General features: G+C 54.2%; 8 protein-coding genes across 8 annotated transcripts; 6 read left to right on the top strand and 2 right to left on the bottom strand.

Moving 5' to 3' along the window:
* Nucleotides 1–796: 796 nt before the first annotated feature.
* Nucleotides 797–2469, top strand: M406DRAFT_287043 (FMN-linked oxidoreductase; the record flags this gene model as incomplete). The annotated part of the gene is made up of 2 exons (XM_040918707.1): nucleotides 797–1513; nucleotides 1631–2469. The coding sequence occupies 2 exons, from the start codon at nucleotides 797–799 to the stop codon at nucleotides 2252–2254; spliced, it is 1341 nt and encodes a 446-aa protein (XP_040779938.1). The 3' UTR covers nucleotides 2255–2469.
* A 325-nt stretch (nucleotides 2470–2794) lies between these two features.
* On the bottom strand, nucleotides 2795–4194 carry M406DRAFT_71935 (uncharacterized protein; the record flags this gene model as incomplete). Its single annotated transcript, XM_040925510.1, has 2 exons — nucleotides 2795–3659; nucleotides 3848–4194. 2 exons carry the CDS (start codon nucleotides 4192–4194, stop codon nucleotides 2795–2797), a joined length of 1212 nt encoding a protein of 403 aa, XP_040779937.1.
* Nucleotides 4195–5415: 1221 nt separating this feature from the next.
* M406DRAFT_250254 (GINS complex, Sld5 component) lies at nucleotides 5416–6309 on the top strand (the record flags this gene model as incomplete). Its single annotated transcript, XM_040916684.1, has 3 exons — nucleotides 5416–5540; nucleotides 5638–5818; nucleotides 5950–6309. The coding sequence occupies 3 exons, from the start codon at nucleotides 5416–5418 to the stop codon at nucleotides 6307–6309; spliced, it is 666 nt and encodes a 221-aa protein (XP_040779936.1).
* Nucleotides 6310–7087: 778 nt separating this feature from the next.
* On the top strand, nucleotides 7088–8187 carry M406DRAFT_321097 (NAD(P)-binding protein). Its single transcript, XM_040919470.1, has 2 exons — nucleotides 7088–7754; nucleotides 7863–8187. Exons 1-2 carry the CDS (start codon nucleotides 7133–7135, stop codon nucleotides 7982–7984), a joined length of 744 nt encoding a protein of 247 aa, XP_040779935.1. The 5' UTR covers nucleotides 7088–7132; the 3' UTR covers nucleotides 7985–8187.
* Nucleotides 8188–11953: 3766 nt separating this feature from the next.
* On the bottom strand, nucleotides 11954–12951 carry M406DRAFT_251351 (Methylthioribulose-1-phosphate dehydratase; the record flags this gene model as incomplete). The annotated part of the gene is made up of 3 exons (XM_040916762.1): nucleotides 11954–12056; nucleotides 12137–12706; nucleotides 12815–12951. The coding sequence occupies 3 exons, from the start codon at nucleotides 12949–12951 to the stop codon at nucleotides 11954–11956; spliced, it is 810 nt and encodes a 269-aa protein (XP_040779934.1).
* Nucleotides 12952–14727: 1776 nt separating this feature from the next.
* On the top strand, nucleotides 14728–16396 carry M406DRAFT_250911 (Calreticulin-domain-containing protein; the record flags this gene model as incomplete). The annotated part of the gene is made up of 2 exons (XM_040916728.1): nucleotides 14728–15019; nucleotides 15102–16396. Coding segments are annotated over 2 exons (1587 nt in total), but the record flags the coding sequence as incomplete, so codon positions are not given.
* A 1238-nt stretch (nucleotides 16397–17634) lies between these two features.
* Nucleotides 17635–19384, top strand: M406DRAFT_250848 (Methylmalonate-semialdehyde dehydrogenase; the record flags this gene model as incomplete). The annotated part of the gene is made up of 2 exons (XM_040916725.1): nucleotides 17635–18205; nucleotides 18330–19384. 2 exons carry the CDS (start codon nucleotides 17635–17637, stop codon nucleotides 19382–19384), a joined length of 1626 nt encoding a protein of 541 aa, XP_040779932.1.
* Nucleotides 19385–20068: 684 nt separating this feature from the next.
* On the top strand, nucleotides 20069–22351 carry M406DRAFT_250138 (uncharacterized protein; the record flags this gene model as incomplete). Its single annotated transcript, XM_040916676.1, has 3 exons — nucleotides 20069–21504; nucleotides 21571–21882; nucleotides 22144–22351. 3 exons carry the CDS (start codon nucleotides 20069–20071, stop codon nucleotides 22349–22351), a joined length of 1956 nt encoding a protein of 651 aa, XP_040779931.1.
* Between the last annotated feature and the right edge of the window lie 1376 nt (nucleotides 22352–23727).

Raw genomic sequence — 23727 nt, 5'->3', positions numbered from 1 at the left:
ATTGTGGGCTGCAATGACATTAATAAGATAAAGGGAGATAAACTGTGAGACCCATCTTGTTGATTCTTGATAGAAATCCAAAGGTTCCACTAGGTTGTTTAGAGCTTTCATATAAAGAAAAGTGAAGGGGTGGGCGCCTTGACTGGCAATCAAACATGATGCGTCTTGGCGATGAGAAGTATGCATAGTGAGTAATTCCCCCAAATGTAATATCAAGAGAGAGAGAGAGAGAGAGAGAGAGAGAGAGAGAGAGAGAGAGAAACAGAAAAAGATGCTAAAAACACGAAGCAGGTAATTACTTAGTCATAGGCTCTAAACAATCTAATCAAACTGTGTGTCGTCTCGAGCAAGCTTAGTCAACAAGACCTACTTTTGTTGCATTGAATATTCCCTCAGATGGCATCTTGAACGACATTGGGAAGTCGGAATATGATTGACAGCGACGACCAACAGCAGACGTCTCAACACAACAGGAGCGGGAAAACCTCCCGCCTACCCGCTCACTAATACAAGCAGCGATGCGGCTTAATGCATGCAGTGCATAGTCATTACTAAGCTCCCAGTTACATTGCAGACATCATGACGAAGTAAGTGCCTCTGTGAGGCGATCTCCGCATTGTCTAGACATGGTCAACAATCTTATAAAAGGACGTCTGGGGAGTGAGTGAACACCTGAACCTAACGAGCATGCACCGGTCTTCTACTACCAAGTGATTCATTCAGTATTATTCACCAAAAGACCATTTATGATTTCCAACAAGTTTACTATTATCATTCTTCCCCCAGCGTCACCAAGATGAGTACTCCTCTCACCAAACCAACGGCAAGCAAGCCTGCGCAGGGCGTCCCCTTCTACACACCCGCTCAGGAGCCTCCCGCGGGAACAGCCACGGCGCTGGACCCACAAGATCCGCACAAGATCCCCACCCTCTTCCAGCCTCTCACCATCCGCAGCGTCACCCTCGCCAACCGCTTCGTGGTGTCGCCCATGTGCCAGTACTCGGCCGATGACGGCCACCTGACCGACTGGCACCTCGTGCACCTGGGCACCCTCAGCGCACGCGGCGCCGCCCTCACCATTGTCGAGGCCACGGCGGTCCTGCCGAACGGGCGCATCTCGCCCGAGGACTCGGGCCTGTGGAAGGACAGCCAGATTGCACCGCTGCGGCGCATCACGGATTTTATCCACTCGCAGGGCCACAAGGCCGGCATCCAGCTGAGCCATGCAGGGCGCAAGGCGAGCACGCTGGCGCCGTGGCATGGCCAGAGGGGCAAGCCTCACGTCGCGGGTGAGGACGTGGGCGGCTGGCCTGACAATGTGTGGGGGCCCAGCGCGATTCCCTTCTCGCACACGTATCCGCAGGTGAAGGAGATGACGGTCGAGCAGATCCGGGAGACGGTGGAGGCGTTTGGCGCTGCGGCTAAGAGGGCTGTGGAGGCAGGTTTTGATGTGATTGAGATCCATGGGGCGCATGGCTATCTTCAGACTGCCTTCATGTCGCCTCTTAGTAATGTGAGTACTTTCAACTTCGTTTTCTATTCTTCTTTTTTTTTTTTTTTTTTGGTTCACTTTGATGCTATAATCAGTTTGAGAGATTCTGTCTGCTAATAAAATCCTTACTTGTTCCAGCAACGGACCGATGAGTACGGCGGCAGCTTTGAGAACCGCATTCGTTTCTTGATCGAGGTCATCAAGGCCGTCCGGGCTGCTATCCCAGACACCATGCCCCTTTTTGTCCGAATCTCAGCCACCGAGTGGATGGAGTGGAGCGGAAAGGAGACCTGGGACCTGCCCCAGAGCATCCAGCTGGCCCACGTGCTCCCCGACCTGGGCGTCGACCTCCTAGACGTCTCGTCTGGCGGAAACGCCGTCGACCAGAAGATCCAGATCCACCCGTATTACCAGGTCAACCTGGCCGGCGAGATCCGAGCCAGCCTCAAGAAGGCCGGCAAGGACAAGATGCTCATTGGTGCCGTGGGCATGATCACCGACGCCGAGATGGCCCGGGACATCGTGCAGAATACCTGCTCGTATGTTGTTGGCGAGGACCCGGAAATGGGTGATTGCAAGCACTCGCTGGGCACCTCGGCCGAGGTGCATGAGGACAATGCCAAGGCGGACGTGGTCATCATCGCGAGGCAGTTCCTCAGGGAGCCTGAGTTTGTGTTGAGGGCGGCTCGGCACCTCGGGGTCCAGGTCAAGTGGCCTAACCAGTACATGCGCGGAGAGTGGCCAGACTCGCAGAGGATTTGATCCAGCACAGAAGTGGATGATAAGGTGCTCACATGCAAGAATAGATATAGAGGTATACAAGACGGCATGATTTCACCTTGTTTCGACATGTCTGCAGCAGATGAGTACGCGTGGAAGTTGTGCTTTCATACGAAACAAGATAATTATGTACTTTATTCTTTCTCATGAATGACTAGAGCATCGTTGCTTGGCAGACAATATTCCAAGCGTACTTGAATAAGCATCACGGCATGTTTCCATCCGAGAACCACAAATCATGCTATGTCAATAACCTCGTGACGCTCTTCACAATGCCAATACCTCTCTGCTTTTTGAAACTCGAATATCGACATCTCGACCATTTGAACACCAGAACAGTACGATGCCAAACCCACCCGATCTTAATTGCCCGAAACTTCATAATAATTATGTACAGTAATGCAAGGCATATAATGACGAACCAACTGTACCCAAGAGAATGCAAATCCACCCACCCACACCTCAAGATGGAAGAAAAACTTACAGCCCTTTCATGGCTATAATGCTCAACGACTTGACTACCTAGACTCGGACTGGTCGACGCTGCGCCGACGATCGACCGCCAATGTTGACAATCACAGCAGACATGGCGTTCCTCCTGACAGCCATCACCGCGGACGCAGGCGCGACATCGGTCAGCGAGCTGATGCTGCCCGCATACTCGGACGAGTCCCAGGGGCGCGAAGACAACCCGTCGCTGTTCTCGACGATGGTAGCGTCTGGGCCTTCGGAGTGCAGCTCGGCGCCGTCTTCTTGTTGTTGTTCTGTGGTGGAGATGGCGGCGACCAGAGACGTGGAACTCCGACTCTGCGGTGTGCTGCTGGAGACCCGTGGTACATAGCTGCAGACGTACTGCCGAATGCTCTTGAAGCGCCTCAGGCTGGCGCCTCCTTCCAGGCTGCCATGGTCAGATGGCGTGGGGGACCGTGGAGGATTTGCTTGAGCCGCAACGTGTTCCCCGAGTTCCTCTGTCGCTCGGTGAAACAGGTTCACGGCCGCGTTGAGCCGGAGTTGGTTCCTTGCTCCGATGAAGAGGTCATAGCCTCTGTTTCCGCCGGCGGGCTGGGGCTGGGGCTGGGGCTGGGGCTGCTCATTCTGCTGCACCTGGTCGATCGCCTCGCCAGAGTAAAAGCCCACGTCGGCGTGCTGATTCTGGCTCATCTGCGTCTGAACGTGGTCGACACCGGCGCCCGAGTAGAAGCCGATATCGACGACTTGTCGCTGGCGCCGGGCAGGCTGGACGGTAATGACAGGTGTTTTGCGGTGCTCTCCATTCGCACCCCACGGGAGAAGCGCCCTAGATGACTGCCCTAGGCGCCGGGGCTCAGAGATGGGGAGGTCAGCCCACATTCTGGGTCTTCTCTGGTTCTGGCTCCGGCTGAAAGGTCTGAAGGGCCTAGTCCACATGGTTGGGTTTTGAGGCCCGTCTGGAACTTGTATTCGACGAGAGCGGCGGCGGATGAAGACCCAAAAGATTATCAGGAAGATCGCAACTCTTGAAAAGGCAGAATTGACATATGGTCAGTTGAATTTCAAGAAAAGAGAGGTTGAAGATAATGTAGTAGGACTACTTACATGACCACAAAACCTGAAGTCGCGCCTATCCAGATAATCTCCATCTTGCTGAGCTTCGGTCCAGGCTGCTGCTGAGCGACTGCCGTTGTGGTATCTTGGGCTGGCATCGGACTGGAGCTCGGAAGGGGCATGGTCGCCAGAGAAGAAGACGACGAAGAAAGGGGAGAGGAGGCAAAGGAGAGACTTGACATGGAAGAGGTGGAAGAGACTGAGGTTGGGGATGGCGACGAGGTCAAGCCGATGGTGGTCCAGGACGAAGCCGCGGGGACTGGGGTCCTCGTGGGCTCTGTATAATAAACAGTGGTCAGGTATGGCCACCAGATGATCGATGTGGACGTTGAACCCATGGTGAGTATGGTGAATTTGTCTTAGACACAGATGTATGGTCTTCGAATCCAAGAGAGTAATTACTGTAACAAAAGATTCTGTGCTGTCATTAAAGATTCTCAGAGTCTGATCTGCGCCGCAAAGAAAAAGTCGGACGTGGATTCTCTTGAGAGGAGAAACTCGATTAATGCAGGGTGATATTTATACAAAATTAGTATACACTATATGTCTCGTCTTGTTTTTAGTTTCTTCTCAATTTCTTCTCTTTCTTGACACAAGATCAAGTCTAGTGCCACGTAGTTGGCTGTGGGTCGGAAGACAACCAGCTTAGACCGATCAAAGCATCTTGAAACTATGTACGCATTACTGTAGAAGTAAAAGAAACGATGACTCAATATATTTTCGTGTACTAGCTAAGGGGGGAATGTAAGTGCTCAGACTAGGGCAAATAACCCATGTTCAATGAGCTCGGGTCTTGATCTAATCAACTCCCAAGTTAATTACGAGATGTACAGTGCAAGATAGGCCGGACGGATGGCTGTGTTCCAGTGCTGATGCCACTCATGGATCCCACACTTCTGATGCTGCTGTAGAGAGAGACCCCATTTACAAACGTCCTCAGGGGTTTTAATTACAAGAGATGTAATCACGAACACATGGTCAATGGGGGCAGTAAGTCCTCCTGGTTTATTACGTAGTAATGATCCTGCGATCCTGAGTCTAGGCTAGAGCACATCATAGCACAAGTGAACCGCTGAGCAGTGGAGGGAGTCTTCAATGTTACACTAGAAAATAGTCACAGTTATTGTACAGGCTGTAAGTATACTGACACATTGGAGAAACTGAATAGTATGAAGGCGCAGCACCACAGCAAAATTTACTTGAGTGTTCAAAAGCTATTTGTGCAACTACTCAAGTTGCCTAGGAGTAATATATGTAAGCCGTCAATTACAAGCACGCTCTAATAGAACATGCTAGTAGTAATACATGTACTACTGGATTAGTATGATGTACATAGTACCCCGGTGCCAGTGTCAGCTTGCCAGGGCAGCCCCCTGCTCAGAGACAAGGCCCCACAACCCCTCACTACGGCTTTCGTCGTGGTAGTCGCGACGCGCCAAAACTTCATTTTTGGAATTCAGACGGAAACAGGAATCTCGCCTCTCTTCAATTGTCATCGCTACACGGCTGTATAGGCATAGGAAAGCCCTGACTGTTCAACTTTAGAAACAGCAGTCGCCATGGATATCGATGACATCCTTCGTGAGGTCGACCCCAGCTTCGACACGGTACCCCACGAGATCCGCGACTTGCAGGCCCTCACGCGTGCTTGGGTTGCTGAGCGATGCGCTCCGGAGCTTCTAGAGTGCGCATCTTCCTCCTCCCCCTGCTGCTTTTATTGCCGTCAAAATCTGCACGAGACTAGCGTAGAGGCTGACTGAACGCTTGGAGGATTCCCGTAGGTGGCCAGCAGATGGACTATTCGAGCGTATCAACCAGCGCATTAAGGCCCAGATCGAGAAGGTGGAGGACATGACCGGCGACATGGACCCAAAGACCAACTTTGCCTTGATCGTGATCCAGACCGAACTGGAGCGATACAAATACATTGTGCGCAGCTATGTGCGCGCGAGGATAGCAAAGGTATGTCTGAAATCTTGCCTCTGCGGTTCGAGGCCGGCCGGCCACCTCTTGACTTGAGAGAGAGTGCACAAGAGGCTGGACAGCCCGGTGTCTGTGTTAGGGCGAGGCTGACCTTCATGTCACAACCACAGATTGACAAGCATACACTGCACTACCTCTCCACGCCCACATTGCGCGCGCGCCTCTCCGAGACGGAGCTTGCCTACGCGACCCGCCACCAGGCTATGCTCCATAACCACTATCTCTCCTCGTTCTTATCCTCGTTCCCACCGAACCTGCAGAACCTCAATGACACCGCCGGCAATATTAGCATGATCGATGCGCCAGATCTCGATACGGCGGTGTTCATCCGCCTACTGAGGGACTGTCTGGTCGTGGGGAAAGGCACAGACGAGGACGGCAGCTTAAATGGAAAGAATGGAGACATCCTCATCTTGAGATGGTCCGACGCGAAAGCTCTGGTCGACGCTGGTAACGCCGAGTTGGTGTGAGCTTATGAGCATGTCGGCCCAGACCAGATCATACCGCCCGAGAGCAGCAGTCTTACAATACAGCGGGAGAGGGAGGTGGCTCCAGATGAGGCACCTCATGCAGAGGTTGGCTTGTCCGTGCCGACGATGCTGCATCCTTCGGACAACGTGCGGACTGCGAAGTTTCATCAGCCTTGAGCAAAGTCCAGCATGCCCGCACTGGGAGCCTCTGCTTCTTTCGGACAACGGAGTAATTTGGCATCCAGTTAGGCACCCGTTTTTGGTGTTCTATGGACGACATATATTGCAACGACTCACGGATTTATCAGCACAAAGTAGCGAATGGTCGTTATGTCATAAGAGCGAGCGTGCAATTGTCGGCACTTGTTGGGAAGCCACAAGACCCACTGCGAAGGAGCTTCCTCCAACCAGGGTTCTCCAACGGCTAGCGCATCAAGGCCACCCACTGTACTATGATAGCGCATTGGCGTCCCTCGGAGCTAAGGCCTAAACGCCTTAAATTCCTACGGTCCACGAGACAGACCAAATACTGCTTTCGGCTGGGAGGTCATGTCTCGAGGTAGTTTTGAAGACGGATATACCATACTTCGTCTGGTAGCTATGTCCCTGTCTGTTTTGTTTCGGTCTTTGCCCTAACAAACCCGGCCATTGACGCGAGGTTGATGGGAACCATGACGAGCCCATGAGGCTCAGGTGTATAAGTATAGCTGGATGAGTCCGTCTTGAGAACGACTTCTACACCCAACACGAAATCACTACCGCTCACTACATTTTTCCCCCCATCTGCAAGCCGCATTGACCAATTGTGAAGAGACAATTCAAAATGACTGGCAAGACCATCGTGCTCATTACCGGTGCCAACCAGGGCCTGGGTTTTGAGATTTCCAAGAAACTTGCCACGGACCAGAAGGACTACCACATCATCATGGCCGGACGCAGGAAGGAGGCGATTGAAGAGGCAGCCCAGAAGCTTGCGTCCCAGGGCCTGTCTGTCGAGCCCCTCATACTGGACGTGAACTCGGATGAGTCCATCGAAGCGGCGGCCCAGACGGTGAGCGGGAAACACGGGCATATCGACGTCCTCATCAACAATGCCGGTATATCGAGCGCGCCCAAGGCAGCCGACGGCAAGCCCAATAGTGTCCGCGCAGAGTACCTCGACATCTACAACACAAACGTCGCCGGCACTCAGGTTGTCACGGAGAACTTTATCCCGCTGCTTGAGAAATCCACCCTCACGAAACGCATCATATTCATGTCCTCCAGCATTGGTTCCCTAACCTTCAAAGCCACCAACGAGCAGAGCAGAAAGCTTCCGTGGTGGCCCTACACCCTCTCCAAGACGGCTATGACCATGCTGGGGTTGTTCTACTCAGCAAAGTTCGACGGGAAGGACGACTGGAAGATCAACATCTGCTGCCCCGGTCATTGTGCGACAAACCTGAGTACGTCCAACCCGTCAATCGCATTTCACCCCTCTTCCGGCACATGATGCCTCTTGTCTGGAGATGTCACTACAAGAGTAAATGCTAAACAATCCTCCCTGTGCTTAGATTCTTACGCGGGTTCGTTGCCGGCGGAGCATGGCGCAATAAATGCGTGTCGGCTGGCGACCTTGGGACCGGACGGAGAGACGAATACCTTTACTGATGTTGACGGGACGGTGCCATGGTAGATGTGGTTAGGGCGTCGCGGTATCTGAAAATGGTGATGCTGTGAAGTGACACAGACCTGGATGGTGCTGTACCGCCCATGGACTGTTGCATAGTAGCCTGGCCTTGTTCCTAGGACCCATTCTGTATGTTATTGCGAGATATCATAAGCAGATTTGGGAGAGAGTGAGGGAGAGAGAGCAATCGAAAACATCTTTCCTTTGGGAATAACAAGCAGAGCTGTCGTGACACCGACATAAAGGCCTGCAGGTCCTTTGTCTTCCTCGGCGTTGATGCTACGTCAGGACTGTGAAATTGACGCACCAGCACCTCGCCGATCTGATTCACACAATAGCAGAGAAGAATCGAGAAGATTACGATATACTGAGCGCCAGCCCTAGACAGACCGTATAAAACAGCGGCAGGTGGCAGGCAGCAGCTGGAAGAGAGAAACAAAAATCCCACGTGACCCTCTCTCGTGTTTTTGGTTTCTCGTACTTCACCAGCGCCAATGCAAGCACCCGCCCGAACTGCACCAACCGGATTTGATTGTAGGATCTTGGCTAGAATTTGTGCATGAGACACACACACACACATTATGTAAAGAGAAGGAGAGAAAGGAGAGGGAGAGAGAGAGTGTGTGTGTGTGGGTGTGGGTGTGTACATAGTATATGCCTGCCTGCAGGTTGCCTGCAGGTGTGGTCACAATTTTAGCAGCAGTCAATCAAGGGCGCGTCCATCCGCTCTATGCCCCGAGACCCCCCTCCATTCCAAGCCCCTGAAGAGAAAGAAGGGGGGGGGGTGTGAATCAGTCCAAGTCACCTTTCTAGTACAAATTCTCATGTACCCTTCGTATCCGCAAGGAGAGGGCGCAAAACACACACTCCCATGACATTCAAAGGAGAGTCATGGCCACACGCCCCCCTCTTCTAAAGTCGGTCAATGTCTCTTCCTTTTTGCCTTTCTTCTGCAGCTGGGGGAACCTGCTTCCTATAATACATACGTGGCAGGCGGGTTCTGGCTAGGATCGCACGACGGAAGGGGAGGGAGGACAAGGGACAAGTGGCCAGTGGAGAGAAGCCGAAGCGAGGGACAAGTGCAGTGAACACATCATCGTCACAGTGGATCCGGGGGAAACAAGTCTGGGGGAATGGATGGGATGGACCGCCAGGAAGTGGTCCGAGATTTTGTGGGTGATGAGTTGATGCCATGGTGTTGAAGAAGATGGGAAAAAAAGAGGGTCGTTTGGGGGGGGGGGGGGCAGAAAAGGTGCATCGGAGCCGACGAGGATTGGGCCTCAACTGACCTCTCTCATGATTGTCTCTTCCTTTCCACTCTACCCCTTAATATCTTCAGTGTGTCGTGGAATAAACGCCCAGTAAGCAGTAACAGACACCCAATCTGGCTTCTTCTTCTTTGTCTCTTTTTGATTATTTGATTACTACCACATCTCAATATTGGGAAGGGTAGGTAAGCACTGACTGCGCTGGACGGCAGGACGGAGATTGGACCACCCAGGTTTCTTCTGGGGGCAAGCTTGGCCGACACCTACCAAAAGTGGCGCCCTGACCAGTGCCCATCGGCCCAGCATATCACTAATTTTAAGGTTACCCCTATGATCGACAAGGTCAATACAGTGGGAATTTGTGTCTGCCCGCCTTGGAACAAGGGGCGGCGAGCCGAGCTGACTGGCTGGCTGGGCATATGAGATTTCTACTGGTACTGTGTAGTATTGAAATTTAATCCTCCTCCCGGATTTTCCAATGCAGATCCTTTTCTCTGGGTCCACCTCTGGGGAAGAGAAGGAATTGAAAGAAAGGAAAAATCCCCACAGAGAATCCAGTGCTTCCTTGAATCTTTCTCAAATGATCATGCTGCCCAATGAGGTCATGCCCGAAAGAAAGAAAGAAAGAAGAAAAAAAGAGGGAAAAAGAAGCCTCCGGTCTGTGTACTATGTATGGTAGAAGGGACTCGTTACGACACAGTAGAGCCCGCGTGACATTCACAATACAATGGATTGAAGGGAGGTGCATGCATACTATGACAAAAGATCCCGTCGAACACGAGCCTCACAGCTCTACTTGTGTAGGCTTCTGCATGAGCCGCCACCCGTCCACAAGCTCTGGTTGGCCGAGGGCCCGATGACCATACCAGAAACGGTTCTAGAGCCTTCTCGGGGCTACGGTGCCACTGGGCTTGTAACGTCTAAACGAGATCCGCCCGGGCTGGAAGGCGGGGGGGAGGGGGAGCCAAGGAAAATAAAAAGAAATAGACCAGGGGGGGGGGGAGGCAAGAATGGAGGAGGATGAATAGATGGCGTTTTTCCTTGTCTCTTGGCTCCTGATCCCAGATGGCAGGGAACGGTGCTGTAAAGAAGAAAAGGGTCAAGGTAGTAAGAGGGTTCATAATATACTTCAGAGAGGGAAAAGGGGGACAAGGAAGGGGGGTGGGAAGGGGAAGGGAACAGGAGGAATCTGGCGTTGAAAGAGACAGAAGAAGAGAGGCAATAGAGTGAGTGACCTCTCACAATAGACATGCAGTGGCGCGTGTGGATCCTCCCCAGACCGACCCCCCTTGGGCTTTCATTTATTCATTATAGTACCATAGTAGTATGTACTAATGAAGAGGAGGACGCAGCGGGAACCCAGCCATGTGAGATCCATGCGTGATCCAACACCCATTTAAAAGAGGCCGACCCTTCCTGCCTCTCACGCTCGTTTACTTCTTGTCTTGTTTTTTTCCTTTTCTTCTTGACCTGTCTTCTCTCTCTGCTAAGTAAACCCTCTCGTTTACTTTATCTAGTGTATTAATTGTTGTGTACGAGGCTTGTTCTCTTTCATCTACACTCGCTTAACACCCTTATTTGTCTTCCTCGCAAGGAATATTTCTCCTCCTCTTATAATTACACCTTCGAAAAAACAACACCATTCAAGATGCGTTTCGCTACCTTCCTCGTTGGCGCCTTTGCCATCCTCGCCAGTGCCCAGAGCTCGGACAGCAGCACCGCCGCCACCACCACCACTGTTTCCTCTGCAACCAGCTCGACCTCCCTCACCGCCGCCCAGTCTTCCGAGGCTGCCTGCCTTAAGGCCTGTGATGCTGGCGATGTGACCTGCCAGGCCAAGTGCATTGCTGTAAGTGAACAGAGACCGTCAAACCCCCTCAAAACAGCCTACAAAGTCGCTAACCCAATCCCCCCCCTCCCCCGGTGCAGGTCCCTTCCCCCTCGGGCTCGCAGGTGAACGCCACCACCGAGTGCGTCGCCAACTGCAACCAAGGCAACGGCACCGCCGCCGACAACACTGCCTACGGCGAATGCGTCCAGGACTGCATCAACGATAACTACTTCACCTCTACCGGCACCCTGGCCGGTGCGACTGGCACCTCTGGCTCTACCGGCACTGCCGCCTCTGCCTCCGCCACGGGTACCGCATCTGGCACCTCGGACAGCGGCTCCTCCGCTTCTGGCACCAGCACCGCCACCTCTTCCTCGTCTTCGTCCTCCTCCACAAGCAGCGCTGCCGATGCCATCCGCGTTGGTGTCACCGGTGCAAGCCTCTTTGGCCTGCTGGCTGCCTTCATGGCCTTGTAGATGCGTTGAGAAGGTGCTTCCCTCTCCTAGGGATTTGGGTATTTGATAATGATGAAGCAAATTTGGGACGGAACGGGGTATTGGGTATCGGTTATGAGAAATTGGTACAAAAGTACCGGTAATTAACGCAATGAGAATAGCATCGGAGAGCGAAAAAAAATTATACATATACCCAAACGTCTTGGAATTAATGAGACCAATGTTTGGTCTCATAAATCTTCTACAATCAGTCCCGCTTGAGACTTTCGGTGCACGTATAACTCCAGGAAGCAGGGCTTACCAAGGAGGACGAATGCTTGTATCAATCTTTCGTTCTCCCCCTCTCTACATCGGAAGGCCGAGGCTGGGCAGCGGGGTTGGTGCAAGCATACCACACAATAAACACAGTCTAGAAATTTTCTCATTCCTTTATCGACTTTGTAGGCAGCGTCGGCTCGATGTCTGAGATCCACGGGATGCCGAGCTTCTTCATCTCGACCGCAAGCTGGAAAAGGTAGTCCAAACTGTAGCACAATCAAGTCAGCACATGATCCACATCCTCGACGTCGTCCGTGCCAAGGGGTGAGGACAGCAGTCCACATACCTCTCACACTGCGTCTTGGCATGCTCAACACTGTTTCCCCAGACATAGACCCCATGCCTCCTCACCAGCACGGCATAGGCATCCGGATACCGGTCCATGGCCTCCTCCATGAACTCGGTCAGGTCCTCCTCGTGCGCCGTGTTCTCTATCACTGGGATTCGCAGCGTGTCGTGGTATCCCAGGTTCCCGACCTCGCGGTGCGGATAACCCCGTGCGAAGCCCTTGATCTGCTCGATGTTGTTGATGCTGAACTCCTTGCCGCCACCGCCGCCGCCGCCCTGCTGCTCGAGGATGAGGGTGACGAGCACCGCGTATGGGCTGTGGGTGTGGATGCAGCACCGGGCGCCGCGGCGGGTGAAGGCGCTGAGGAAGAGCGGGGTGCACTGCGAGGGCTTGAAGGCCGGTGGGGAGCGCAGGTAGACGCGGGAGCCTGGGCGGATGGGGCCGTCGCCCTCGGAGGAGGAGGAGGCCTTGTGCTTCTCGAGGGTCTGCGGTAGCGAGAGGACGTAGAGGTCCGAGGGCTTCATGAGCTCCTTCTGCACGCCTGACGGGGCTATGTAGACGAGGTCCCTGGGGAGGAGGAGGACGAGTGTCAGCCCTACGGAGCAGGTTTGGCAGGGCCAGGAGGGAAGGAAAAAAGGACGACGACAACGAGGACGGAGGAGGGGTTGGCCCTACTCATCACGTATCGAGGCGCCGCCGCCTGTGCCCGTCACCCAACCCAAGGTCCAGAACTTTGCGCATAGAGAGGGGATGAGGTTGGCGGGGTGGTCCAGGTCGTTGGACCGGATGAGCTCGTCGTTGTTGCTGCCCATTGCGTCTCGGCAAAAACTTTCGCCACGCCTTGTTTGATGTTCAGACTGAAGGAATCTTGTCGGGGTCTGTTGCACCCGGGCATTTAGTTTCGCGGTCGTGGGAGGGGCAGAATAGCTGCAACACTATGAAACTGTCCCTGCGGATAGAAGAATTGACTCGTCACCCTTGCACTACATGAATATTATGGGGATAGGAGCCGCTCCTGACCGGACCACGTCACTATGGCCAGTGTCAACCCCTCCATTCCTCTCCACTGTAGGAGAAACAATGTCTCGGCAGGCAGCTTGGCAGAGACGTTGTTCATAACACGTGGGCATGTTGTCATTGCCGGTTGGATTTTTCTTCTTCTTCTTCTCCTTTCTTTCGTGCATAATACTATGTTTGCAGAATATGTATCATTCTGTTCTTTCCCCTCCTTAGATCTCACTGGTAGCCTGTCTCGTCTATCTGCATCTGAAGACATGACATCTTGTGTCTGTGGACGGAAAGGAAACAGCTTCAGTTCATTGGGTACTACAGTGTATGGTCAAGGATGTCTCCAATTAGCTGCAGAAAGGATAGTGTACTGAATCTATCGGATCACTCATCTCTCCAAAAGCACGTGAAGTCTGCAGCCATTGTGCTATAATACACTCTCTACCCCATTGACTCGGAGATGATCTGAAACAGCCAGTATGCCAGTAAGTATGGTGAGGCATGTGAACGAGTCGTAGGTCACCAATGTTTGAGGACAGATTTCACAGATGCAGGATAAAATAAATCTGTTTATCCTTGCTGGGCAAACTCTCCCTTCAGGCTGTGATAGTTACATTGAAGCTTGACCCGAAATTACTGTGCTACAGAAATGTACATAGTATGCGTCGAACTTTCCAAGAAGTTCTCTCCAGGTGGGTCCACAGGGTGTTTGGGTGCATTGGTGGCCCTGGTGAAGGGGTCTCGTACGCTGAAGAGGCTGTACACTTTTCACTGGCTACCCTTCAATTAGGGACCTGCTAGGCTAGGGGACTCCCGATCGATCCCCGCACTCAATAATGCAGTGGCCACCCAAGTGTCCGTGACCACCCTGTTCATAGCATCATGATCCCTGCTCCTCGGCCGGAGGGGGGAAGGTTGGAGCTGTTGTAGCATTGAATTTTTGGGGAGCTTCAACCGCCAGCGTGTCCTTTTTTCTACCCGCGACGCCTTGAACCCCGAGGATAAATCCAGTCCAACTTCATTCTCCAGCACTTTGTTGTTGATTGACTCCTCACACCCGTCTCTACTTCTCCCCTCCTCAAGCTCTGGGAGCAGCATCCTTTTTCTTTATTCCTTCCTCAGCCAATTTCCTTCCACACCTGTCTCTTGTCCAGGACAGGTCTTCTTGTCTGCACACAAAGGAGGGAAACTTTCTTGTCTGATCAAAATCACCTATTGATTAGCGCACCCGACAAGACTTCCTACCACAACGTCAACAGCAGCCATCATCACCATGAGGTTCACACCTTTCATTGCTGCGGCCGTCCTGGCCTATGGCGCTGCTGCTGATGAGGCGCAGAAGCCACTTGGCGACGAGAGCTCCTCTTCTGCTGCTGAGTCTTCCACTGTTGATGCCTCTCTGCCCACCTTCACAGTAAGCAAAGACCTCCAATGTCCAACCCCCTTCAGAACTGCCTCATCCCACAACCAGCGCGCAAATGGCGCTGTGACCCTCTACACTACAGCGGGCGAGCAGCCAGACAGATCGACCAACAGTGTAGGCCAGACAGAAAGCTGACCGTGTAACTTGTATCATCTAGCCCACTACCATCAAAGCACCCTTCCTTGAGCAGTTCACCGATGACTGGGACCAGCGATGGAAGCCTTCCCACGCCAAGAAGGACATGAAGGACACTGGCAAGGATGAGGAGGAGTGGGCCTATGTGGGCGAGTGGGCTGTTGAAGAGCCTACTGTCTTCAAGGGCATGGAGGGTGACAAGGGCCTTGTCGTCAAGAACCCTGCTGCTCACCACGCCATCTCTGCCAAGTTCCCCGAGAAGATTGATCCCAAGGATCAGACTCTTGTTGTTCAGTACGAGGTGAAGCTCCAGAGTATGTTTCTGACCCAAATGATCCCATGCCCTGCCAGCTTTAACATTTGGCCTGATGCTGACTTGAAACCCCTCTTCGACAGATGGCCTGGAGTGCGGTGGTGCCTACATGAAGCTCCTGCGCGAGAATGAGGCTCTCCACCAGGACGAGTTCTCCAACACCACCCCCTATGTGATCATGTTTGGCCCTGACAAGTGTGGTCACAACAACAAGGTCCACTTCATCTTCAACCACAAGAACCCCAAGACTGGCGAGTACGAGGAGAAGCATGTCAAGTCTCCCAACGCTGCCCGCATTGTCAAGACCAGCGAGCTCTACACCCTCATTGTTCACCCCAACAACACCTTCATCATCGAGCTCAACGGTGAGCAGGTCAAGACGGGCAGCCTCCTCGAGGACTTTGTTCCCTCTGTCAACCCCCCTGAGGAGATTGACGATGCTGAGGACAAGAAGCCTGAGGACTGGGTCGACGAGGCCCGCATCGCAGACCCCGAGGCTACCAAGCCCGAGGACTGGGACGAGGATGCCCCCTTCGAGATTGTGGACGAGGAGGCTGAGATGCCCGAGGACTGGCTCGTCGATGAGCCCCTCACCATCGCCGACCCCGAGGCCCAGAAGCCCGAGGATTGGGACGATGAGGAGGACGGTGACTGGATCGCCCCCACCGTGGCCAACCCCAAGTGTTCTGAGGTCTCGGGCTGTGGCCCCTGGACCAAGCCCATGAAGAAGAACCCCGACTACAAGGGCAAGTGGACCGCCCCCTTCATTGACAACCCCGCCTACAAGGGTGTCTGGGCCCCGCGTAAGATCAAGAACCCCGACTTCTTCAACGATACCAAGCCCGCCAACTTCGAGCCCATCGGAGCTATTGGCTTCGAGATCTGGACCATGCAGAGCGACATCCTGTTTGACAACATCTACATTGGACACTCGGTCGAGGACGCCCACAAGCTCGCCGACGAGACCTTCCACCTGAAGCACCCTGTCGAGCAGCTGGCGGAGCTGGCCACGGTCCCCAAGAAGGACGACAAGCCCAAGTCGCCCAACGACCTCAAGTTCCTGGACGACCCCGTCCTGTTCATCAAGGAGAAGACGGATCTCTTCCTGACTATCGCCCAGAGGGACCCCATCGAGGCCATCAAGTTCGTCCCTGAGGTCGCTGGCGGTATTGGTGCCGTCCTTGTCACGGTCATTGCCGTCATTGTTGGTGTTGTCAGCAGCCTGGGTGGCTCTGCCGCTCCTGCTGTCAAGAAGGCGGCCGCTGACGCCAAGGACAAGGCGGCTGAGGTCAAGGACAAGGTCGCCGCCGCGGCTTCCTCTGGTGCTGAGGCCGTCAAGGACACCACCACCAAGCGCACCACCCGAAGTCAGTCGTAGGTTGACAAGGTGAAGCCGGGAAGGCTTGGGAGGGATTGATGGATCATTGGAGGGGGAATACTGTCGAAGGAGACTAAAGATAAGGCGGTGCTTATACCTCTGAAGGTCTTGACAAATTGGGAAAGCACAACAGTAAAGCAGCAAAAAAACGGGATACTTTTCTTTCGCACAGGGCAGGGTCTGAGCACGGCGTAGCAGGTGTGTATTTTTTAGGTATCGCAGGAAATACGGACTCTTTTTCCAAACTTTGTACGCGTGTGTCCTCCGTAGTTGTTTGTCGCGAGGAATTGAGCCGAGTCTCTACTGCTACTTGAGACCTCTGATGATGATGATGATGATGATGATGGATGAATGTACGGCTAAGCCTGCGCCCGACGTGAGGCACACTAGGCAGCGCAATCGCAGTACTCGACCGTGGCCATACGCACATACCATGTGCATTAGTATGGCCATATTCGGAAAGTACATCCAGACATACATTTTCACTATCTTGCTCCGGTCTTCCTAGCCTCATTAAATTCCCCGTGCTTCACTCCCGGCAGCAGAGACCACGATTGGACTGGCTCAAGAGCCCCAGCCATGTCCATATGTGCCAGCATGTCTCATTTATTGTCAATGTCATTACGCAACTGAACTGATAGGAGAATTCTGTTCATTTTCTTTTCTTCTTCTTGGGCATGTATATCCGGGGCAGACCCTAAACCGGCAATTGGCGGCACAGGACTGGCTCATGTGCGGCCGGGATATGTGGGGTAAGTCGTCGAGTTTCCCCTTGTCTCCCCGCATAATTTGGAGATGGGAAGGAAAGAGGGAGGGGTGCTTCGCTGCTGCGGTTGTTGCCACGATCGACGACCCGCACTTGCTCTGTCCTTCTCGTGGACCTTTCTTAGCCAGCACATTGTGTTTAATCTTCGTTCTCTACTCGCTGTCCTCTCACTTGTTGACCTTTTCTGGTTCAGCCTCTACTGCTTCGACATTGTGAAGCAAATCGAGAGGGAACCTGTTGTCGATATTGTGCCCTTTGGTTGATTTACCCCTCATCTTTACCCTCCTTCTATCCCGTCCTGCTTTTCTCATCACGGAGGTTGGACCCAATGCGCCGTTTATTATCCAGCAGCGTTTCTGCCAGCGCAGCTCGCTCCTCCCAGGCAGCAACGGCAGGCCGTAGCAGGTCAGGTCTCCCTCTCCTCTCCTCGTGGTCCTCTCCTGCGGCTCCGTCCGTCTACAGCGCCAGCAGAATGACGCCCTCGTCGTCGTCGTCCTCGGGCGCCGTGAGGAGAATACACGCCACAGCGGCACACCTCAACCCTGCCCTCGCATCCACGGCCACGTCCTACCCTACGACCCATGAGAAGATCGCCGAGGTGACCAACACGCCTTACTTCCTGAACAACGAGTTCCGGCCGTCGGCTGCGGACCAGCACATCACGCTGTACGACCCAGCCACCAACAACCTGGTGACCCGGGTGCCGCAGATGACAGATGCCGAGCTCGAGGCCGCCGTCTCGAGCGCGGAGAAGGCGTTCCCCGCCTGGCGGAACATGAGCGTCCTCGCGCGGCAGCAGATCATGTTCAAGTTTGTCGCTCTCATCCGCGAGAACTGGGACCGCCTGGCCGCGAGCATCACGCTGGAGCAGGGCAAGACCTTTGCTGATGCCAGGGGTGATGTGCTGCGGGGGCTGCAGGTTGCCGAGGCGGCGTGTGGCGCTCCTGAGCTGCTGAAGGGGGAGCTGCTGGAGGTTGCCAAGGACATGGAGACGAGAACGTACCGGGAGCCGCTGGGTGTCACGGCCGCCATCTGCCCTTTTAGTGAGTCTTTTAATCCCTCTGAGAGAAGAACCCAAAGGGGAGAGACAGACAGACAGACAGACACACACACACAGAGAGAGAAAGAGAGAGTACTGACCAGTGGTATCCTTTGGATGATCAAAAGATTTCCCTGCCATGATTCCCCTCTGGTGCATTCCCATCGCCACAGTCACGGGCAACACGCTCGTGCTCAAGCCCTCGGAGCGCGACCCTGGCGCGGCCATGATCCTCGCGGAGCTGACGCAAAAGGCCGGGTTCCCGCCCGGTGTGATCAACATTGTGCACGGGGCCCACCGCACCGTCAACTTCCTCCTCGACCACCCTGCCATCAAGGCCATCTCGTTTGTGGGCGGCAACAAGGCCGGCGAGTACATCTTCTCCCGAGGCTCGGCCAACGGGAAGCGCGTGCAGGCCAACCTGGGCGCCAAGAACCACGCCGCTGTCCTGCCCGACTGCAACAAGAACCAGTTCCTCAACGCCGTGGTGGGGGCTGCCTTCGGCGCGGCGGGCCAGCGGTGCATGGCGCTGTCAACGCTGGTCATGGTGGGCGAGACCAAGGAGTGGCTGCCGGAACTGGCGGAGCGGGCCAAGGCCCTCAACGTGAACGGTGGATTTGAGGAGGGCGCCGACCTGGGCCCCGTCATCTCGCCCGAGAGCAAGGCGCGCATCGAAGCGCTGATTGCCTCGGCCGAGGAGGAGGGCGCCACGGTGTTGCTGGACGGGCGCGGTTTCAAGCCCGCCAAGTACCCTGACGGCAACTGGGTTGCGCCGACCATCATCACCAACGTCACCAAGGACATGAAGTGCTACCGCGAGGAGATCTTCGGCCCTGTGCTGGTGTGCCTCAACGTGGAGACGCTGGACGACGCGGTGGACCTGATCAACGCCAACGAGTACGGCAACGGCGTGGCCATCTTCACGCGCAGCGGCCCCACGGCCGAGACGTTCCGGCGCAACATCGAGGCGGGCCAGGTTGGTATCAACGTGCCCATTCCCGTGCCGCTGCCCATGTTTTCTTTTACTGGTAACAAGAAGAGCATTGCGGGTGGTGGCGCCAGTACTTTCTATGGCAAGCCCGGTATCAATTTTTATACGCAGCTAAAGACGGTCACGGCTCTCTGGAGCGCGGCTGATGCTATTAGCCAGAAGGCTGACGTGGCCATGCCTACGCACAGCTAAGATTTCTTGGGAATGTGAGAAGATTGGCTGTATGTAAATTCGTCCATGAAGCAGGATTGTCGAGACTTGTTTTGAGTTTGTATGAGTGTGTTCAAAACGGTATTGAGTGTCAATTTGAGGGGGCATCATGCATTGAATAAAGTGGGTAGTGCTGCTTCGCCTTTGGCCTCACATAATTTTTCTTTTGTGTGTAGAGCAGCAGGTCTTTGCTATTCCAATCCATCATACATATTAGTGAGGCTACAAAAGATTCAATGTATCTTGATATAGAAGATGACTGGTTCAGCTTGCACCCATCTATCTGTCTGTATCCTGTTTCAAATCAAGGTGAAATGTGCATGTGGGCAACTTGTTGTCGAAAGGTATTTCTTGATAGGGGCGGGGGGGGGGGGCGTCGGATATAAGTAAACCACCGTCTCCGGGTCTCTCTCTCAACGACAACTCCTCCCATGACTCTTGATACACCAGACAGCGTATCAGAGAGCTGTCATTTATTACTGACTGTACCAACCCATAACATTGTAAACTCAAGGCCCAATCCATCATTCATCCTCTCACCTTGGCAAGAACTCCTAGGGTAACAATAGATACCGCTAGGGCATGACGACATTACGACTACATCAAGGGTCGTTACCTTGCTTGCCTCACAATTGAGGAGGAGGGGCCGAGTGGTGGTGGGGCACCATGGAGATCATCGACCTGCCCAATGACCTGTTCCTGCTCATCACGGCGCACCTGTCCGCCAGGACCTTGATCCTGTGCCGAAGGGTCTCGCAGAGGTGGCATGCTGCCTTCACAGACCAGGCCCTCAACCTGCACCTCCTCAAGTGGCATTTCCCGAGGTGCCGAGAGTTGCGGAAGGCCTATGTCGCAAGGGGTGGCGAGCTCCCGACCACAGCCACAGGAGGTCTTTTGGAGGCTAATCAGGCTCAGGGCTGCCGTCGTTGTCGAGGACCACCATCACCAGACTGGACAGGAACCTTCGCCCTCGTGGCCAGCAGGTATCACCACTTGCGCACAGCAACAGCCCGCTCCATCGAGAAGATCCGCCTTGGCAGTACTACGGGACCAGACTACAACAGAGATGTTTTCTACCCTGTCGCTCCATGGGACCGCTATCTCCGCCTCGACAACAAGACGGCGCCCTTCCACTACCCTGACCCGAGCTGGTGCTACGGCCAAGATGAAGATGGTGACGACGACGATGAGGATGGCGGCGCCGCAGCAGTGCTGGTCTACCGCATTCACCCTGCCGATGTGGTCGACGAGGTCCGCGAGCACATCTATCCATGGCGTCTCCTGGACCTGGACACCAGCGAGGCCGTCGAGATTCCCTTTCCCTGCGACCAGGACAGGATCGTGCGGCGGGTGAGGTTGGCAGAGGGCGTGCTGGTCTTTGAGTGGTGCGAGAGACTTCCCTACCACCAGCTCAACGACCGCGAGGAGTGTCACCGGCACTACGTCTCAGCTTTTGACATAAAAAGGACGAGGAGGAGGCATAACGATGACGACGATGACCATCACCACCACCACCACCTCCTCCTCCTCCTCCAGTGGGACATCACCCCTCGTGCCGATTTCAAGCTCCACTTCCTGGGCCTCCCCCTCAACACCCACGACCGCTTCCTCTCCGCCCACACAGCCACCCACTACGCTGTCTACGTCTGGCAGCCCAACCGCTCCCCCTGGGGCGAGGATGACCCGATCGAGTCCGTCGTCGTGTGGGACATGTCGTCGTCGTCCACAGAGGCCAAAGTCGTCAGGCGCATGACCTGGTCCGCACTCGCGTTCTACGGGGTTCGTCAGAGGTCGGCGCCCAGGCTGTCCGGGCTGGGCTTGGATGGACGGAATCTGTATTTTGTGGAGGAGGAGCATCGGTGGGCGCAGGGGGCGCACAGCAGCTTGAGTGCGCCGCGGGTGCATCTTGTCCGGAGCACAGGGGTGCCCGTGATCCCTGGCCCTCGCAGCGTGGACGGTCCTGCTGCTGCTGCGGAGGAGGAGGAAGGCAGAGGAGAACAGGAGGAGCAGGTCGTCCAGGGGCCTGCGTGGCTCGACCAGTGCGGCGCAAACGGCGACGTCAACCTGTCCTTTTGCTCACGGCTCCACGCCGCCGCCAGCCCGTCCGCCCACCGAGGCCCTCTCTGGGGCAGTGGTAAACACCAGCACCGCCACCACAAGAACAGCAGTGACGCCATCACGTCCCCAGGCATCTGGAACGGATCCATCCCTTCCTCCTTGTCCTCCGTGCACCACCACCAGCAGCAGCACCACCGCCGCCGCCACATGCCGACGACCTTGTCCCAGGAGCTTGAGTCCTCCCTGCGCACCTCCCCGACCCGCTGGTCTGGCTGGGCCCCTTGCTGGCGCCACGAGGAGTTTCCTTACCTCACCGTCAGCGAGGCGGTGGACTTTCGGGCCGGTGTCAGGATCACGGCTCGCCACTGTTTCATGCTCGAGACTTTGAGTGTGCATGTGCGGCCTTTGCTGTCTGTGAGGGGGTTGCGCGGGGCCGGTGGTGTGGTTTCTTCTACTTGTTCTTCTTCCTCTTCGTCGTCGTCGTCGTCGTCGTCGGCGGCGGCGTTGTCATCGTCTTTGTCTTCACCTCCAGCGAACCCACGCGCTGCTGTCAGGAATGATCACCGGGCTATAGGGTCTGGGAGCGTCAACACTCGCATGAACGGCGAGCTGGAGGCCATGGACGATACTCGGAAGAGACGACGGGCTGAATCTGCATACAGAGGCAGTGGTGCTGGCAGTAGTGGTAATAGCGGTGGAGGAGGAGAAGGTAGTAGTAATAGAAAGGCCGGGAGGCAGGAGAGGAGGGATGGGGACGGTGAGGGAATCGAGGAGGTACAGTTCGCGGATGAGATGTGGGACGAGCTGCTGGGGAAGGGGTTCATCTGTGGGGACGAGAGGTGGCTTGTTGGGGAAGATATGCAGGGGCAGATCACGATTGTGAGGTTTTGAGGCGAGAGGACCCGAGGAACCTTGGGCAGAGACGGATTGAGGACTTGGTGGGGGTTGTCCTTGGGGGGTGGGGGGTCCTCCCCGATGGAATCATACCCTTCATGGCCTTCGGTACTGTCAATTTCTTTACTTTTCAACTTCAGGTCTCGTAGCGATTCTACATGTTGGCTTTCTCGGCATATTATATGGGCCCGCCTCAAAAAAAACAAAAACTTGAAAGATTGCACGGTTCGAAAGACTATCAAGGTGTCCAAGCACAATTATCTCCAGGTACAGTTTCTTCGTAACACTATCTCAGTGCATTGATCCTGGAAAGAGAAGTTGTGAGACTGTCTTGTATCAATAGAACTCATCACGAGGTTCGCAAACCTACCGTAGCACCTCATTATTACTAGAATCTCAACATAACACTCCAAGGTTTATCCTGCTCATGAGCTAAGTGATGCATTTTAATAGCTGTAGCTAGTATCTCTTAAGATTTCCAATATCAAGAACCAGTCCAGACTATTATCAACACTCTATAAATTCAGTAATCAAGAAAATTATCGGAATCCTGGATACGCTTCCCGCATCCTCCTCTGCACCACGACACTCTGAAAAAAAGCAAAGAAAAGAAAGAAAAGGCCATGAGAAAATCTAAACCTCACTCCACAACCCACCTTCAAACAATCACCCACAAGCTCCACAAAAGAAAGCCAAAAAGCCATAGGAATAAACAAAGCAAAAACAAAACCGACCATTCCCTCCCCCCCCCAAGGCCAGACCTTGCCCTCTCGTTCGGCCAAGCGCCCAGCCGGGGAAGGATCCCCGAGCTAATGAATTCATTAACAAGGGAAAAGAAAGATGGAAAAGTCCCCCATCCCCCCCTCTGAACCCATCACACCGACGGACCCGAGAACCAGTACCTCGTCCCCGAGCCGGACAGCAGATCGCTTCCGTCGTCGTCCTAATCATCATCAAGCAGTTCTGGAAGGGGAGAGGAGCTGTCGCAGTGATCATTATCTGCGGTGCGTGCTCCCAGGCTTGACATGGTAAACTGAATCAAGGTTTCTATTCCTCCTCTTTCTTTCTCGTCCCGCTTTTATAATACATGGTCAGGATGCTGTTTGGACATCAAGGATCCGCTTCTCACTAAGAACAGAAATCGAAACACGTATGCAAGGTAAAGATTTGATCACATGTTCCTCAAGAAGAAGAGGGAAAACCCGTGGTGTGAAAGAAAAGTACTCTGGGGTTTGAAACGATGGATGGAATGAACCATCAACCTCTGCCCTTTGCCCCGACTTCTCGCTGATGATGGTGGGAATGCGAGCGAGAAAGGAGCCCTCACCCTCAAATAACATCATGTCTTTAAGAAGTTCCGAGGAATCATGTCT

The sequence above is a fragment of the Cryphonectria parasitica genome (genome assembly GCF_011745365.1).
Source record: "Cryphonectria parasitica EP155 unplaced genomic scaffold M406scaffold_2, whole genome shotgun sequence".
NCBI lineage: Eukaryota > Fungi > Ascomycota > Sordariomycetes > Diaporthales > Cryphonectriaceae > Cryphonectria > Cryphonectria parasitica.
Note: the sequence above shows the minus strand (reverse complement) of the source record. Positions and strands in the feature narration are given on the sequence as shown.